Raw genomic sequence first — 14,489 nt, forward strand, 5'->3', positions numbered from 1 at the left:
AGCCTCACAAAGACTGTGTAAGATGTGTATTATTTTTTTTCCTTTTAGATGTATATTATTAGATTTCCTTTTTCCCACACTGGAGGAAAGTTTAGAGAAATATGTATGTCACCCAAAGTTACTCAACTAGTGGCAAAAAACCCCACCAGTAATACCTCACATTTATTGGACTCTATATTGTCAGGTACTATTCTAGGCACTTGGTCTAAATGTGCTAATTTAATTCTCTCAAAAAACTCAGTTCTTACATCTTCTCCATTTTACAGATACAGAAACAGAGAGGTTAACTTACCTAAGTTCACAAAAAAGTGACAGAGCTGAGGCAAGACCCCCAGGCAGCCCTGCTCCAGAAGCAGGCCCCACAGACTTACTCCCTGGACACTGGATCAGAGAGATCATGGCTATGACCCAGATCGCTGGGCCTTGTGGGGCCAGTTACTATGCTGACCTGAGTCTCTGCCAGGTGCTCTCAGCACTGATACCACCTACTCCCTGGGACGGGAAACAAAGCACGTGGGATGCCATATGGAGTTGGTCTCTGTCATGTTAATATTCCACGTGGGAAAGTGAGGAGAGGGAATCCATCCCTTTCCTTCCTCTGTGAGAAAGTCTGTGAAGATCTATTGATGGGTAGAGCTCAACTGAGCCTGATATAGACCCCTCAGTACTTGTACTATGGATAAATGATTCTTCATTTCTCCTAAACCATCCCTGTTTCCTTCTGAACACCTCAGGAAAAGAAGAGAAAACAGGAAGCAGTGTTGTTGAAGAGAAGAGATGCAATGTGAGAGAGAGGGGGCGCTGGAAAAAGAAGCAGGAGTTGGAGGGGCAGAAGCAGGTGACAGACGTTGTGCCAACAGGCCTCACCTTGAGGAAGGTAGGTGACTGCCTCCCAAAGGACACCTGTGCTAACAACACCCCTCTGCAGGGAGCCAAGTGGCTGAATTGCTGAAATGGCCCCACAATCCCCCTGAGCTCTGCCACCCATCTCTTTTCATGGCCTCCTGCCCCCTCCCCTGGGGTCTGGTGCATTCCCACTGTCCCTGGCTTGGGTCTGAACCCTTCAGCAGAAATCAGGCCTGGCCTCCACTGTCAAGTGGGGGCACCAATGCTGGACTCAGCCTTCCTGGGAAATGTACAGAGATTTTTCCCCAGTGTTTGTCATTGTTTTAATTAATAAGCTAATATTAAGTAAGACAGTGCATATTGCTATCTTTGGGGCCAATAATTCAAAAGTAAGATCACTTCGGCCCTAGTTCAAAATCCTAGGCTGACAGAAGGATCTCGACCACATCAAGATTTTAAGTTTCAGGATTTTGTCATTCAGGCATTTGATCGGGTCTTAGGGAATTACCTACACTCAAGCCGCACTTGCCTTGGGCCAAACACACAAATTCCACCTCCAAGTGTGGGGCTCTGGCTGGACAGCGGTCTCCATCCCTATATCAGCACCAGCAAGCCTTAACGAAGCCATCGCCTTCCCTGAGTGGCTGGGGTCAGGCTAACCAGAATGTGGCGCAGGTACTTACGGGGAACACACTGCTGGATGGAGCCTCCCCGGAAGAGAGTGGGGGGTGTCTTCCTGCTGAGCCTCTTCAGGAGGCGGTCACGTTCATTCATCCTGTGGGTAGATCAAACACAGTGAGTCCCGGCTCACGTGAACACCTCTCAAAGGGCCTCACCCAGTGACTTTAGTTTGCAAAATAAATCAGGGGGAGAAAGGCTTCCTCATGTCAAGGAAAATGTCCAGTTTGGTGAACAGCTCTATTATTTATGGTAGATGCTATCTTGACACCTTGAGTGCACTACTCCCTCTTCTAAGAGGCGCTCTGTTTCCAGTCTGTCCTGTACGTAACGCCTCTCCACACTGCCTTCCTCTTAATTGAAGTGCACTACAAGTGCACTTTTATACCAGGCACACCCTTGGCTTTCCAGAACACTTCTGTGAGCAGTGATCTCTTTCTATGGTCAATGTCTTAATGCCTCTGTTTCACCTGCAGCTGCCTCTTCCCAAGCCAACAGCTGTACCAGGGTGAGAGCCTTGGGTCCCCAGCAAGAGACTTTTTTCTGCACAACCTGATTGTTAATTTTGAAACAGTGAAAATCAAGGTGAGTCTTTTTTGAAAACACAAGGATTAGGAGCTCTTCTTGCCTTTCCTGAAATGATTCTCTGCAAGTTTGCTGTCCCTGTAAGAACTATGGAGCACAGCTGTTGTTTATTCCTATATAGCAAAAGGGGGGGGGGGGGAGTGTACTTTAAAATTGCCCAGGTAGGCCACAGGTCTTTGTTTTCTTATCATTACAATGTCACTTGTTCCAGGAGATTCCTGGAGTGTGGGAGTTTGCCAATGCCTTCTGATAAGGGCTAAAGTGTATTCCCCCCCAATTCATACGTTGAAGTCTTAACCCTCAGTTAGTTACCTAGAATGGGACTGTATTTGGAGATGGGATCTTTATTTTTTAAAAAATATTTTATTTATTTATTTATTTTATTTGTTTGTTTGTTTGTTTATTTATTTATTTATTTGAGAGAGAGAGAGAGAGAAGACAAGTAGGGAGAAGAGGAAGAAGCAGGCTCCCCATGAGCAGAGAGATCAATGTGGGGCTTGATCCCAGGACCCCGGGATCATGACCTGACCTGAAGGCAGAAGCTTAACCAACTGAGCCACCCAGGTACCCCAAGAGATGAAATCTTTAATAAGGTGATTAAGTTAAATGAGGTCACTAGGGCGGGTCTTCATCTAATAGGACTGGTACCCTCTTAGGGAGAGGAGATTAGGACACAGACACCCACAGAAGGAAGACCATATGAAGACAAAGCAGGCAGCCATCTACTGGGGGAGGAGCCTCAGAAGGAACCAACACTGCCAACACCTTGATCTTAGAATGCCAGTCTCCAGAAGAGTGAGAAAAGAAACTCCTGCTAAGCCATTCAGTCTGTGGTGCTTTGCGATGGCAGCCTTAGCAGACAAATCCACCCCTGACGGGTTGTTTGCCCGTGAAAGCACAGAAGCTGTGGTTGTCTGCTGACCTGAGCACCTGTCTTATGGGCTTTGAGCCTGAGAAGGATGGTCCCCTGACCGGAGTCCACTTCACAGCAACCTCAAGGGCCTTGAAAGAAGAACAGGGCCCAAGGTATTCTCAATAGTTTTGGAGCTAAAGTTCATTTTGCACTTGCGTTGCCAGAAGAGAGCATTTTTCTGATTATGCTGGTTGAAAGGACAACATTTAATTCATCACCAATTAGAGGTAAGCCTCAACTAGCTAAGCTTGGCAAAATGTTTGATGGCTGATGAGGAAAAACACTTTTTTCTATCTGTTCACACTGGCTTTCCCTTCTCTCTCATGCCTTTTCTTCCATGGGCTGATTAATCTCACTGGGCCCTGCTGAGCAACTGCCCCAGACAGCAGGCAGAGAGGAGCAGATGAACAAGGACAAGCCCGTTAGCGTGCCCTGTGCTGACCCTCTGTGAGCTCACTGCCCCCCAACAGGCTGGTGCCCCCTGCACTGGCTACTTTTAGGACATGGGGGAGGGTAATGAAGGGCTGTCCTCCCTGTCTGACCCAGCTCTGGCCAGGATTCCTCAATGGAAGGCACTGCCAAGGCTCTACCCAGGGCATGAAGTGGGGGCTCCTGAGGGCTGAGCCACAGCTCTGGAGGGCACACTTCCCAGCCAGGTTGTGGTAAGGGAAAGGAATTCCCTCCCCAGGAACCTAGTGCACAGACGCAGCCTAGGCTCTGTTCTCATACCCCTCCTCTGCCCTGGCCATCCTCATCCCTCCATGCTTAGGTCCAGAAGCTCTGCCTTGCTGTGGGGCGAATGAGAACTTCACAGGACCACACAAGTGGGAAATCACACATCTTGGTCCCTCAGTGGGCAGGTGAGGAAACAGAGACTGAGCTGTACCAAATACAAAGGTCACAGGATGCTTTGCTGGCTGTGTTCTTGCCCCTGCCTCTGTGCTAGGCAGATGTCCCTAATTCCCATGTGAAATACTATATGCTTTTCTCTCTTTTTTATAATGAAACACTCCAAACACAGAAACTAATACAGCAAAGGTCCACCGACCTGGTCCATTTAGCAAATGGTGTTCCACTGCTTGACCCCTTGTTTTAAAGGGACCCACTCTTTCCTCCAGCCCTTCCTTCCATGTGGCAAAGGGTCCATAGGGTCAAGGAGACATGTTCACCAAGCCCATGCCTGTCACCTGGCCCAGGTATTTGGGACATCAGAAGTCTCTGTGGAGTGATGCCTCTCCAAGTTAGTTATCTAAGGCCAACCTGAACTCCTCACTAGCTCTATCCTCATAAGAGCAGATCCTATAGCCAGTGTACAGACTCCTCAGCTTGTGGGTGGCCAATGAGTGTTTTTTTGCATGGGGTGTGTATGGATGGAGATGTCCAAACACATGTGCGCAAACCCCTCTCAGTGCAGGACAGAGCTGGGGTTGGAAGAGAGGGTAGGGGGAGCAGCACAGCTAACTATTCTCCATGCCACCACTTTCTGGCTCCAGTCCCAAAGGATCTGGGAATCACAAAGCACCACCCTCTTTATGAAGGTATATTGATCAAGGTATATGGCTATTTGTTAGCTTGACTTGTAACTTTCACACACTCAGACACAGACATGGTACTTGGTCTCTATTTGCACTCTTGCACCAAGTCCTGTCCTGGTTGTGGGAACTACTTCACATTTTTTTCTAAGTGTATTTATTTTGTTAGTAATCTCTACACCCAATGTGTAGCTTGAACTCATGACCTTGAGATCAAGAGTCACAGACTCCTCCGACCGAGCCAGCCAGGCACCCCTACTTCAAATTTTAACAAAAATAAAATATCAAATATGAAGTCCCTTATATTCCTCCCAGATCCCATTCTTTTCCCTTCTATTATAATATGGTTAGAAATAATCTTCTGTGTTTCATACTTTTGTTTTACATATATATGCTACACAACTAATACTTATGTTCTAAAATACGTCTAACTGGTGTCATTTATTTTATGCTTCTCGTGTATCATTTTTCTTTGTGCCTTCTTTTTTCCTATCTTATATTCTTTTTAATTATCTCCTCATTTACAGAACTAGTTCTTTGCAGGTAATCTTTTTCCTTCTAGATAATTTTCTAATTACTCTGTCTTTGGTGTTTTGCAGTTTCATTACAACATTTAGTGTGACTAGGTGTAGATTTGTTTTTATATCCTGCTCAGCTGCTCAGACCTGGAAAGCCACTATAACTCAAAAGTTATCTTCATGTATGCAAAACACTCCCAATACTGACTGTGCCCCATTCTCTGTTTTTTCTTATGCAGGAGCTTCTTACATATAGAATTCTATCTTCCACATCACTGTATCTCCTCTACATTATCCATTTCCTTTCTTTCTTTAACTTTATTGAAACTATTATTCAGCTGACTGGCATGCTTTAATTTAGATTAATACCCTTTTCATGTTTATTTTCCAGACCCACCTGTTCTTACATACGGTCTTACTCTTGCTTTTTGATTTCTGTATCTTCTTTCTTCAGTATTTTATAGATTCTTTCAGACATTCCTTGCATCTCCAATGCTTTGGTGGAGAGGGGAAGCTAATAAATGTCTGCAGTATTCCATGACTCTCCTTCACTGTAGTTCATTTACTATATGTGTTCTAGTTATGAAATCATTCTTCAGAATGATTTTCTTTTGCCTCTGCCAGGATCCTATGGGTTACATCAATTTTTATATTAGCTTAGTTCCTATAGCATTGGGAATAGTCTAAAATTGGACCTCATACATAAGCATAGGCTTCCAGTTACTAGTGGATAAATCTTTCCTCCACATTGCTGCATTGTCAATCTAATAGGTTAATTGTTCCTAGTCTCTATTTCATTAAAATAACAGCCCTGTCAAATCTGCAGCTTTATGCATAGAGCTATGTGAATTCTATCACAATTTTTAAAAAAGAAAATTCAATTAAATGGAAAAGAGAAGGAATGAGTCCTGAACTGAAGTAAATTCCCTCCCATACCATGAACTGTTGCTAATGATGTGGGGGATGCTGGAGCTAATGTGTTTTCTTTGATTGTGTTCTATCCTAGCTGAAGTGTGCATGCCAACTGTGACTTATGGATACAAAAGCTGTATATTATGTACTTTCACCAAACGTATATGCAATCTTGGTGCCTCCCCAGTAATGATGGTGAAACCCAACCTCATGCGACTCCATCCAGACAGGCTCTGTTTAGAAGCCGACATATCCTAGAGGTGGTAGTGTCCTCCTGTTTCACAAAATGAGCAGTTTAGGAAGAAGCAGGGAGCTAAGAAGCATTATGTCAGGGAATAATAAACTCTTAATATCACATTTCTGTCAGAAGGCTATTCCTGCAAAAATCACACGTGCATAACTGCCAAAGAGCAGGAACACGGAGAATATAGCAAATAATTGCAAATCTGTTTTTAGATCTTGTCAGGAGTTACAGCTGCTAGGAATCACAGCTGACATACAAAGCCAAAAACAAATAAGTATTTTTAGAAACTTATTTTTAAGTTACTGGACCATATTCAAAACAAATCTGACAGGTTCCTCAAGAAAAAAGCTAGTCTCCAAAGTTCCTTTTCCTTCAGGTGAGGCTAAACATCTACCAATCTATCAGACTACTGAAATTTTAACCTATTTTTAAGGATCCCTAGAGAATGAGATTTCATAGCCTTAATTGGTAACTTATTTTACGCCTTATAATCTGAACATCAAAAACTAAGAACCTTAAAGGCTCATGTACATTCCAGACCTACAAATGTTACCTTAGTAAGAATAATGTAATGAGGGAAATAACAAGAATAAAAACAAAATAGGTTTTCTAGCTTAAGATTCCAATAAGATAGGAGTTATGACCCTGGAGCTAGGGGGCTTTTATAAATTCTGTTCCATTAGGTGGTAGTAAATCATTCTCCTTCTTTCTGCCAGTCCATATACATCTGCCTTTAAAACATGACTTCCTTTCATTTAGCAATTATGGTGCAATTATGCTGCACCTGTTATGTGTGAGATCCAGTGCTGTCCCTGAAGCTCATAGTCTCTAAAGTGACCTTGCCATGTAGACGTATATTATGGCAAAGGTGATGAGTGCCGTAATGGAGATTATATGGGCCTCAAAAGTGGTAAAACTGAGGAGTGATAACTCAGAGAAAGTTCAGGAAGGCTTCAAGAAGAATCAACACTGAAGCTGCATCCTGAACAATGGACAACTCCTTGTCGGTCATCCAGATGGAAACACAGAAGAACAGATTTAGTGGGAAAGACAATGAGTCCAGTTTTGGATGTCAGGCTTCAAATTACCTCTGACACATTCAGGAGGCCATGGAATATTGGGATCTAGAGAGATCCAAGCCAGAGATGCCATTTTGGATTCCTCAGCCTGTAGAAACCCACAAAGACTAGGCAGGGTGAGGAGGTACCATAAGGGGTGATTCCTAGAAGCACCAACATGCCATCTGAGTGTTCAGCCAGAGGGTCTGTTCTCTCAGGGACCAAGTCATACTGTCTTGGTATTCTTCACAGTACCCACGCTGGGCTGAGAACAGTGTGGTTACATACATAAAGTTGCATTTGTGCTCTGTATTTACTGATTTGGGATGTCTTATTCTGTCTTTATTACCTTGTGTCTCCACAGCCTGATCCTGCCATCATTTGTCTCTCCATCTGTCACAATGCCCAACATTGGGTTAGCACACAGTGGGCTTTCCAGTAGCAGCCAAGATGAATTCCTCTATATTATTCTTTACAATTAACAGAATAGGGACATCGTCCCAATTCTCTTCCAGAAGAGGAAAGCCCCTTCTAAACTCTAGACTGTGAGAAACAAAGCCTAACAAAACAACTCCATGGCCTTTACAGAGATAGGACATTGTGTTTTGTTAAGAATTCAGATTACATGGAACAGTTGAAAGACAGTCTGGCTGAGGACTCAAGGTTAACTAACTTAATACAAATTCCGTTAAAAAAATAAAAGGATAGATCCGTCTTGTCTTCCCTGGTCTCAAGTCTCCTCTGACCACCACAATGAGGAACTAGAGGAAAGAAAGGCTTATACTAGCAAGGAACTTATTTTCTTCTGTTCAAAGTTTTGGAAACGGGGTATGGGATAAGGGGTAAGTGGACTATTCCAGGTGTTAGAAGAAATGTCACTCTCTTACAATGTAAGTTAGATGATTTCCTATCAAAAAGACAAGTTTGTCCTCAAAGGAGTTGTAGTACCAAATTAAGCAGTGAATTTGCAAGAGGAAACAGTAGATTTGCAGCCTCAAGATAGATGGGATCAGTCTGTTGACAACCACTCTGGGTCAGAACACAGGTGTTGCACGTAAGTCAACCCTGCTGCTGGACAGAACTGTCTGGGAAGCCTTTAACAAAAAGAGGAGCAGAGGACATTGAAAAGATTTAAAAGCAAAAACAGGTAACGTGATCTTTTCTAATGTGTCTGCTAGCAGGAGTAATAACTTAAATAAACCAATGCAGTTGGGAGGAAAGATCAAGAAGAAATAGAAACTAGCAGCTGGCAACCATATTGTCCTTTTACCTGAAACAGCAACTTGGATGACACTGGTGAAAATGGGTTCTCCTGAGAATTAGTACTATATTACCATATCCCACTGCCATTCAATTAGTGTAAAAAAGGCCATTTAAATGACATTTCTATCCAGAGAGACTTCTACTTTCAGGAAGATGGAATAGCTGTATCTTCCCCATTCCTCTTGCTAAGGACAGCTGACAACCCTGCCATTATATATAAAACAAATAGAAGAAGACATTAAAAAGTGAATAGAAGAAGGAACCTCAGAGTATGAGAAGCCTCAGTTTTCTTCTGGTGTCACAGATCCCAGACTTGGAGCTGAAAAGCCTGGCAACCCAGAAATGCCATGGGTACCACCAAGAAAGTCCAGAAAAAAGCCTATTTTCTCTAGCCAAAGGAGCAGGAAAGAGGCATTCTAGCAAGACAAAAATACCCTTTTAGAACATAATCATTCTATTCCAGCCTAACACCCCCCCCCCAAAAAAAAACCATGGCTCTTCTCCCACTCATGCCAGCAAAGACCAAGTGATAAGCCTAGACTTCCACCCTTACAAGGCTAAAAGGCACCTTATGGCCCTACTGAGGTGGTGATAGAGGAGGCCAAGTAGGGACCTGGGATTTTCAACCTTGCCAGCTGATAATGAGGTTTCAGGCCCACTGTGGTGTCTGCAGAGAGAACATGGGAAGAATGTTCTTCCCAGAGAAAGGAGGCATTCCTTCTCCTCCTCACTGGGGTGATATGAGAAGAGGTCTAAAAGAGAATTAGTACTTTCATCACTGCCCAGTAGTAACAGGAGCAGACCCCTGCCTCTTCCCCTGTCTCCCACCTACCTACCCATAGCAGTGTCAGTGGAGATCATGTGGACAACAGAAACTCACATCCCCACCTAGTAGGTTTCGATGGAGGTCAAACAGAGGATCTGGATGACTTCTACTTGGCAGGATCCAGAGTCAGATAACACAACACCTAAGATATCCATGTTTCATTTGAAAGTGACTTGTCATAAGAAGAACTAGGAAGATGTCCAAATGAATGTAAAAGAAAAATCAACTGAAGCCAACAAGATGACAGAGATGGTGGTATCATCTGGCAAGATGTTAAAGTAGCTGTGATTAAAAATGCTTCAATGTGCAGTTAGGAATATGCTTAAAACAAATGAAAATAAAAGAAGAAAGCTTCAAAAAGAAATATAAGATATGAAGAAGAACGAATTATAAATTTTAGAACTAAATAATATAATAACAAATAAAAAGATTAGTGGATGGGCTCGATAGCAAGATGGAGAGGCCAGAAGAAACAATCAGTAAATAGAAAGACAGAACAGTTCAATGATTGAGAAACAGACAAAATAGACTGAGGAAAAAACTAACAGAGTCTCAAGGGACTTGCAGGAATAAAAGATATAATATTCACATCTTCAGAGTTCCAGAAGGAGAGGAGAAAGAGAAAGAGGTTGAAAAAGCACTCAAAGAACTAAAGGCTGAAAACTTTCCAAATTTGGTGAGAGACATAAACCTACAGATTCAAGAAGCAGCACAAATTCTAAATATGATAAGCCCAAAGAAATTCAACCCAAGATAGATTATAATTAAATTTCTGGAAACTAAAGACAAAGAAAACATCTCAAAAGCAGCCAAAGATAAATGATGCTTTACCCATAGGGAAAACCAAATGGAATGATGGTGGGTTTCTCATCAGAAACTACTGAGGCGGGCAGCCCAGGTGGCTCAGCGGTTTAGCACTGCCTTCAGCCCAGGGTCTGATCCTGGAGACCTGGGATCAAGTCCCACATCAGGCTCCCTGCGTGGAGCCTGCTTCTCCCTCTACCTGTGTCTCTCATGAATAAATAAATAAAAATCTTAAAAAAAAAAAAAAAGAAACTACTGAGGCAAGAAGTGGCCTAATATTTTTCAAGTGCTGAAAGAACTGTCCACTCAGTGAAAAGCTCTTTTAGGAATGAAGAAATCAAAACATTTTCGAATGGAAGGGACTAAGAGAATTTGTCACCATCGGAACTACCCTGTAAGAATAGCTAAACAAAAGGGAAATGATAAAAGAAGGAATCTTTTGGGACATCAAGAAGAAAGAAAGAACATGGTAAGCAAAAATATGGGTAATACAATGGGCTTTACCTTTCCTCTCAATTTCCCCAAATTATGTTTGACTAAGTTAGAGCAAAAATTATATACTGTCTGATGTGGTTCTAAATGTATATAGAGAAAATATTGAAGAACAGCATATTATAAGTGGGGGTGGGTAAAGAAATGTAAAAGGAAGTAAGGTTTCTGTACTGCACTCAGACTGGTAAAATAACACCACCAGTAGATTATGATTAGTTATGTAAATATAATACACAGAACAACAATAAAAAAAAGCTACATTGGGAAGCATATTCAAAACTACGATTGGTTAAAATGGAATTCTAAAACATGTTCACATAGCCCACAAAAAGGAAGAAAAAACAAAACAGAGAAATGAAAACCAGAACAGAGAACAAAAGATAAAATGGAGAATTTACTGGATTCTACTCTCACTGCAGAATTCTACCAAATATATTTAAATAAGATTTTTTTAAAATTTTTTATTTATTTATGATAGTCACAGAGAGAGAGAGAGAGAGAGAGAGAGAGAGAAAGAGAGAGAGGCAGAGACATAGGCAGAGGGAGAGCAGTCTCCATGCACCGGGAGCCCGACGTGGGATTCGATCCCGGTCTCCAGGATAGGCCCTGGGCCAAAGGCAGGCGCCAAACCGCTGTGCCACCCAGGGATCCCATATATATTTAAATAAGATTTAACACCAATTCTACACAATCTTTTCCAGAAAATCGAAAAAGGACATTTTCCAAATCACTTATGAAACCAATATTATTCTGATACCAAAATCATTTAATGATATAAAAAAAGAAAGAAAAAATGAAACCACAGCTAATACTCCTCATTAATATAGATGTAAACTTCTGAACAAAATATTAGTAAACATAATTCAGCAATATATAATAAGAATAACACCACATAAACAAGTGGGTTTTAATCCAGGGATGCAGCACTGGTTCAATATGCAAAAATCAATCAGTGTAATTCACCATATTAATAAGCTAAAAAGGGAAAAAAACACATGAGCATACCAGTTGCCACAGATAACAACATTTTTTAAGATTCAACACCCATTCATGATTTAAAAAACAAAACAAAACCTCCTAGCAAATTAGGAATAAAGGGGAACTTTTTCAGCCTGACAAATAACATCTACAAAAACCCCATAGCTAACACCATACTTGCTGATGAAAGATACTGATACTGATACTTTCCCCCTAAGGCAGGAAGCAAGGCAAGGTTGTCCCTTCTCACCACTCTTACTCAGCATAGTGCTGAAAGTTATAGCCAGTGCAATGCGGCAATAAAAGGAAATAATAGAAATATGGATCAGAAATAAAGTAATAAAAGTGTTTCCATTTGCAGATGATGTGATGGTCTAGAAAATCCTAAGAAATATAAATAAGAAAATACAGACACACAGATACACATGCATATAAAACTCCCAGAACGAATAAGTGAGCTTGGCAAGGTTATAAGATGCATAAAAAAATCCGCTATAAGATAGCATACAAAAGTCAGTTGTATTTCTATGTACTAGCAATGAACACATGAATCCTGAAAGGAAACATATGATGTGATTTATGACTGCTAAAAAATATGAAATACTTAGGTGTAAATCTAGCAAAATACATATAGGACTTACACACCAAAAACTACACAATGTTGACAAAAGAAAGGTCTAAATAAATGGAGAGGCATGTCATTTTCATGGATTGGAAGAATCAATATAATAAAAATACTAATGCTTCCTAAATCAATATATAGGTTTAATACAATTCCTATCAAAATCCCAACAAGATATTTTGTAGGTATAGAAAAGATTACTCTAAAAAGTATACAGAAAAGCAAAGGAGCTAGAGTAGCTAAAACAATTTTGAGGGGTGCCTCGGTGGCTCAGTGGTTGAGCATCTACCTTTGGCTCAGGTTGTGATCCCGGGGTTCTGGGATCAAGTCCCACATCAGGCTCCCTGCAAGGAACCTGCTTCTCTTTCTGCTTATTTCTGTGCTCCTCTCTCCGTGTCTCTCATGAATAAATAAACAAAAATCTTAAAAAAAAAAAAGAAAGGATACACAGATGGCAAATGAACACATGAAAAGATGTTTAGCATTATTAGCAATTAGGGAAATGCAAATTAAAGCCACAATACACTTTTACTACACACTTACCACAATGGCTAACATAAAAAAAATAGTGACAACAAATGCTGGCAAGGATGTGGAAAAACTGGATCATTCACATATTGCTGGTGGAAATATAAAATGGTATGGCCACTCTGAAAAAGTCTGTCATTTACTTAAAAAACACATCACAACTTTGTGAATAAACTAAAAGCCATTGAACTATATATTTTCAAAAGGTAAAGTTTACATATTTGAATTGTATGTAAAAAGAAAAAAAGATCAGATAAACCTGAGCTAATGTGCAGTCCAAATTACCAACCCACAGATGGAAGCTAAAAAATGGTTCTTATTCTACAAAAGAAAAAAAAAAACATCTAAATATGCAACTACCACAAACCCAGCATTTGCACTCCTGGACATTTATCCTAGAAATACAAGGACTTATGTTCACACAGAAACCTGTACTCATAATAGCCCCAAGCTGGAACCTGCCCCCCCACCAGATATCCTTTAACAGGTGAATGGTTTCATACCATGAAATACTACTCAGCAAGAAAGAGGAAGAAAGCACTGATAATATACAATATATATAATGTATATAATATACACTGATAATATACAATATACTCAACCTCAATATACAGGTTGAGTCCCTAGAGAATTATGCTGAGAAAAGGTCACTATATTTTGTATGACTCATTTACATAACATTCTTGAAATGACAAAATTATGGAAATGGAGTAGATTCAAGGCTGCCAGGAGCTATCTAGAAGGTAGATGTGGCTATAAAAAGACATGAAGATCCTCATGGTGACTAAATGTTTCCTATTTTAACTGCATCAATGTCAATTCCCCGGCCATGATACTGTTCTAGTTTTGCAGGATGTCCCCATCAGGGGAAACTGAGTAAAGGCTACATGGGTTCTCTCTTTATTCTTTCTTACAACCACATGTTGAGGCTGCAATGATCTCAAAACAAAAAGTTCAAACAAACCAAAGTATGCATTTCCTTCTATTTTGTGTTTCTTTGCAGGGTGAAGAAATACTGCATTGCTGAGCTCCTCGAGAGGGGGTAGGAGAGTCTCATCCATCTCCTGCAGCCGCCTACCCCAGGGAGAGGCCGTCCACCCCAGCAGAGCCGTCTGACCTCATTAGCAGAGCAGGCAAAGTCCAATTTGAATGACAGGCCCGGCACATATGGAAACCATTACCTCATTCTGCGACTGGTAACGAGGTGGTGAGGCACCCCTTACACAAGGCTGAGTTCCGTGGTCCAGTCAGAAAGCCTATGAAAAGGTCAGGTTGGAGTCACGGGGCTGTTAGGAACAGATAAATTAGCAGGGCACCTGGCTGACCCAGAGAGGCCTCGGACAAATGCTGTGCGGTAGCCCCTGGTATGCTAGAGTGAGTAAGGAATAGTTTAGGCTCTGTGCATTTCCTGATGGGGCATCTGGGAAACAACAAGGCCAAAGAACTCAGGGGTACACCCTCATGCTGACCAGGAAGATGCAGCTTTCCTGGCATAAAGTTCTGTTCAAGTTCTATTTCTACACACTGGACTATGCCATGTCCCTGCTCCAAATCATACACTAAATGTAAGACCCTGGCTTCCTCTCAAACCCAGTCCCCTACTATATACTTCCCCTCCCTCCCTCTGCTCCAGCCACATGGCCTACCTTGCCATTCCCAGAACACCAAACAGTTTCCCACATCAGGGTCT

General features: G+C 41.6%; 1 protein-coding gene across 14 annotated transcripts in view; it reads right to left on the bottom strand.

Moving 5' to 3' along the window:
• LOC140615803 (phospholipid-transporting ATPase IB) overlaps nucleotides 1-14,489 on the bottom strand; it is a 570,784-nt gene that overhangs the window by 10,544 nt on the left and 545,751 nt on the right. For all 14 annotated transcript variants that reach the window (XM_072795750.1, XM_072795748.1, XM_072795745.1 and 11 more), the window contains one exon: nucleotides 1,530-1,621. In XM_072795750.1, coding sequence (XP_072651851.1) covers nucleotides 1,530-1,621 — 92 coding nt within the window. The remainder of the gene's footprint in view (nucleotides 1-1,529; nucleotides 1,622-14,489) is intronic.

Source organism: Canis lupus, chromosome 24 (assembly GCF_048164855.1).
Source record: "Canis lupus baileyi chromosome 24, mCanLup2.hap1, whole genome shotgun sequence".
In the NCBI taxonomy this organism is placed as follows: Eukaryota; Metazoa; Chordata; class Mammalia; order Carnivora; family Canidae; genus Canis; species Canis lupus.